General features: G+C 49.8%; 1 protein-coding gene across 3 annotated transcripts in view; it reads left to right on the top strand.

Moving 5' to 3' along the window:
- The first annotated feature begins 3,043 nt into the window (after positions 1 to 3,043).
- The window catches only part of Rfx8 (RFX family member 8, lacking RFX DNA binding domain), a 68,755-nt gene continuing 68,185 nt past the window's right edge, over positions 3,044 to 3,613 (top strand). For all 3 annotated transcript variants that reach the window (XM_010637121.2, XM_010637123.2, XM_010637120.2), the window contains exon 1: positions 3,044 to 3,153. In XM_010637121.2, the coding sequence (XP_010635423.1) occupies positions 3,101 to 3,153 (53 nt within the window). In that variant the 5' untranslated portion in view covers positions 3,044 to 3,100. The remainder of the gene's footprint in view (positions 3,154 to 3,613) is intronic.

The following is a 3,613-nucleotide window of genomic DNA, read 5'->3' as shown; positions in this document are numbered from 1 at the left end:
TTGAAGGGACCCATCGCCTCTTCTAGAGAAAACCAAGAGAGCTGAGCTCAAGAGCTGCCCTGGGGGGAGGGGGGCTCTTTACAGAACCACATCCACTGTCTTCTCCCTTCTGTGACTTCTTGGTTGCAACCACCATTTGCCTTCCCCTGCGCAACAGTCTCCTGGTGCTGTGGGAGACCAGCTGCTCCAAGGTGCTTATCACCCCCCCAGATAGCCCCCCCATCCTAAGGGATCACAGAGGAATCTCCCAAGAGGCTCCAAATGAGGACCCCAGCTTCTGGCACCAGAGGATAATTCGAGGTCAACCATCTCCTAATAGATGGTTTTTCAAAGCAGCAGAAACTTGGGCTGAGATAAATAGGCAGCAGTAACCTAATTGCTGGGTGGTAGTGACTTCTTCCTACTACTCTGACCCTGAAAATTCCCCAGGCGCCAGGACCAGGGCATACATTTCCCAAGGGACAGCCAGAGGCCGCTCTGGGTCAGCTCCAGGGACCTGGTCAAATTCAAGGCTCAGGGTCCTCCCCAAGTGTCCTCTACCAGCTTCACTGAAACTGTCCTCAGAGCCTTACCCTTGGTGACTGTGTCCTCTCTGAAGGGAGGGTGCTGGCCCTAGATATGTCAGGTCTCCCAACAAGCATCCAGTGCTGCCACTTTTGTCATTTGTTGGATGAATCTCTGCTCTACTTCCAGAAGTGGTTCCCAAATATGTGTATGTTGGTGGGGGGGCTTTTTTAAAAGGGTAAAATATACAAGACAAAAAAATCATTTCAACCTTTTTAAGTGTAATTCAGTGACATTAAGTACATTCACATTAGTGTGTGACCGTCACTACTACCATCTCTACAAATTTTCATTATCCTGTAAATTAAGGAACTAGTTTTGCACCTTGGTGAGTGCAAAGGCAAAGGGCACAACCAGGAGATAAAAGAGTGGAGAAAGATTTGTTCCCTGCAGCAGGGAAGGAGCACACTGGGGTTATTTGTAAGCAGTGCTTCTCCTTAAAAAGCATAGGGATTTTATTGTGGGAATTATTACATATTCATATAGGAACTCATATGTAAGGGTATGGGCACTTTTGAGCATGCTCCATTTAAGATGTACACTTCTGAGCATGCTCCGTTTAAGATGTACACTTCTGAGCATCCTCAGGTCAAGGTCATAGAACCCAGGGAAACAAGGAAAGACGGCTGACATGAACACATCAGGACATGCTCAGTTCACTATTAAATTGGGCAAAGTTTACTTTGCATCACCTAAAAGAAAAGACTCACAGTGGCTCAGTTGACCTCGGCTGATGACTCCAAAGTTTCTGGAAAAAGTTTTAGCCAAAATAAAAAGAAAGAACAATTCTGAAGGAGTGTTAACAGTCTTTTAAAAGGTCAACTGCTTTCTCACCTGTAAGTATAGAAATCTGCCCGTGATGGCACCTGCCTTGCTTAGCAGCTACCTGTCCCAATCTGAAACTCTGTACTTATGAGCATGAGTGCCCCATCTCCCCTCCCACCAGATCCTGGTAACCACCATCTAGTTTCAGTCCCTATGGGTTTAAACTATCCTAAGTTTCAGATAAGCAGGATTGCACTTTGGGTCTCACCTGTTTCAGTTTGCAGTATTTCCAAAATTCACTCATGTGTTGATGTGTCACAATTTCATTTTCTTTAAGGCTGAATACTAAGCCGTGGTGTGTATGTATCACGGTCAGTTGATGGAGTCATCTGTCCTTGGACGTGGTCATCAAGTTGCTTCTGTCAGCTGTGGGGGAAAATGCTGAATAATAAAGCTGTGAACATTTAGACATATTTGTTTCAGTCCTTGAGCTACATTCTTTTGTGTATCCACCCAGGAGCAGAATTCGCTGGATCATTCATTCATTAATTCCATGTTTAATTTCTGAGGAATGGCTAAGTTGTTTCCTGTAGCAGCTGCCCCGTTTTGTACTCCCACCAGCACTGAACAAGGGTTCCAGTTTCTCCATATCCTCACCAACACGTGTTAGCCTCCCCCCGCTTTTTTAATAATAGCCATTCCAGTGGGTATGGTTTTGATGTGCATTTCCCTAGCATCTAATGACACTGAGAATTTTTTCCATGCTTTGGAGTCATTTGTATATCTCCTTTGGAGAAGGGCCCCTGCATGTCCTTTGTCCATTTTTTACACTGGGCTGTTTCTCCGGGCTGAGTTGTGAACTGTGTTTTCAGTCTAGATTGAGACATCCTGTCACAGTTGCTGACTGAGCTTTCAACAATGCCACATGCCACAGGAACGAGTGTCACTTAATGCCACAAGCACACAGTTCCCCAGGAAGTCCCTGCGGGTCTGAGAGAGTACCCAGCTCAGTGTAGCACAGTAGCAGCACTGACAGAAATGGCCGGGAGGCCAAGAACAGCCAGGGCCTGGTCGTGGATTTGGGCCCCACTCTGGAGCATGCAGCTGTCTCAGGGCAGCCACACGCTGGGCTCCTGGGTGCCCCTCCCCCAAGTCAGCGTTGGCCCTGGGATTGGGGGTCCACAGCAGCAGCAGGGCTCACTCTGCCCTCACTTGGCAGGGCTGGGTCCAAGCCCTCCACTCCTCATCCTGCCACCCTGTATCAACAATGTGGACCGAGAAAGGAGTGGTGCTAGGCATCAGTATTTTTTAAGTGTCCAAAATCATCGATTTTCGGCCTTTTGGCTAAGATCAGGTATAAAAGTGTCCAAAGCCAGACAATGTGATCCGATTTTTTGTTTTTTGTTATCTCAATACAGGATCTCCTATGTAGTTCAGATTAGCCTCAAACTCACTATGTAGCCCAGGCAAGCCTTCAGCTCTAAGGGATCCTCCTGCCTCAGCCTCCAGAGTGTGTGCATCACCACAAAGGACCAAACACGCCTGGCCTGACCCAATTTATTTTGTCGCTGAAAGCTGTTTGGTGCAAAGGTGGGCGTGGCGCAACCCTGGCCCCCAGCAAGGAGCGCGGGGCGGAGCGCGGGGCGGAGCGCGGGGCAAGCTTCCTCGGGTCCTGCTCCCCGCGCCCTGCTTCGAGCCCAGCTCTAAAGTAAACACTGCGGGTGGCTGGACCGGTGCAGCCCTAACCCGACGGTTCGCCTTGCGCTGAGCCATGGCGGAGAGGCCAGCGGACCCCCGGGGCCTACATGGCCGCATCCTGGGGTGGTGAGCAGGGCACTGGGACAGGGGCGGGCTGGGGGACCAGGAGCGTCACCCTTAGCTGCTGCTCAGAACCTGGGACCAAAGCCTAGGGCAGGGGCAGCAGGACCCAGGTGAGGTCCCTAAGGGTCTTGGTACTGAGCTAAATACTAGCCCATTCATGTTATTTTGTGATATGCTCCTGCCTCAGCCTCCCAACGCATATTTAAAACTGGTCCACCAGAGCACAGAGGGAGCTGGTGTAGACCTCTCGCTCTCCCCCCCTCCCTTTCTCTCTCCCTCCCTCCCTTCATCTCTCTCTTCCTCCCCCCTTTGTGTATCTCCTTTGGAGAAGGGCCCCTTCATGTCCTTTGTTCATTTTTTACACTGAGCTGTTTCTCTGGGCTGAGTTGTGAACTGTGTTTTCAGTCTAGATTGAGACATCCTGTCAAATCTCTCTCCCTCCCTTCCTCTCCCTCTCCCTCTC

This window comes from Fukomys damarensis, unplaced genomic scaffold (genome assembly GCF_012274545.1).
Source record: "Fukomys damarensis isolate Sample0158 unplaced genomic scaffold, DMR_v1.0_HiC HiC_scaffold_9, whole genome shotgun sequence".
NCBI lineage: Eukaryota > Metazoa > Chordata > Mammalia > Rodentia > Bathyergidae > Fukomys > Fukomys damarensis.
Note: the sequence above shows the minus strand (reverse complement) of the source record. Positions and strands in the feature narration are given on the sequence as shown.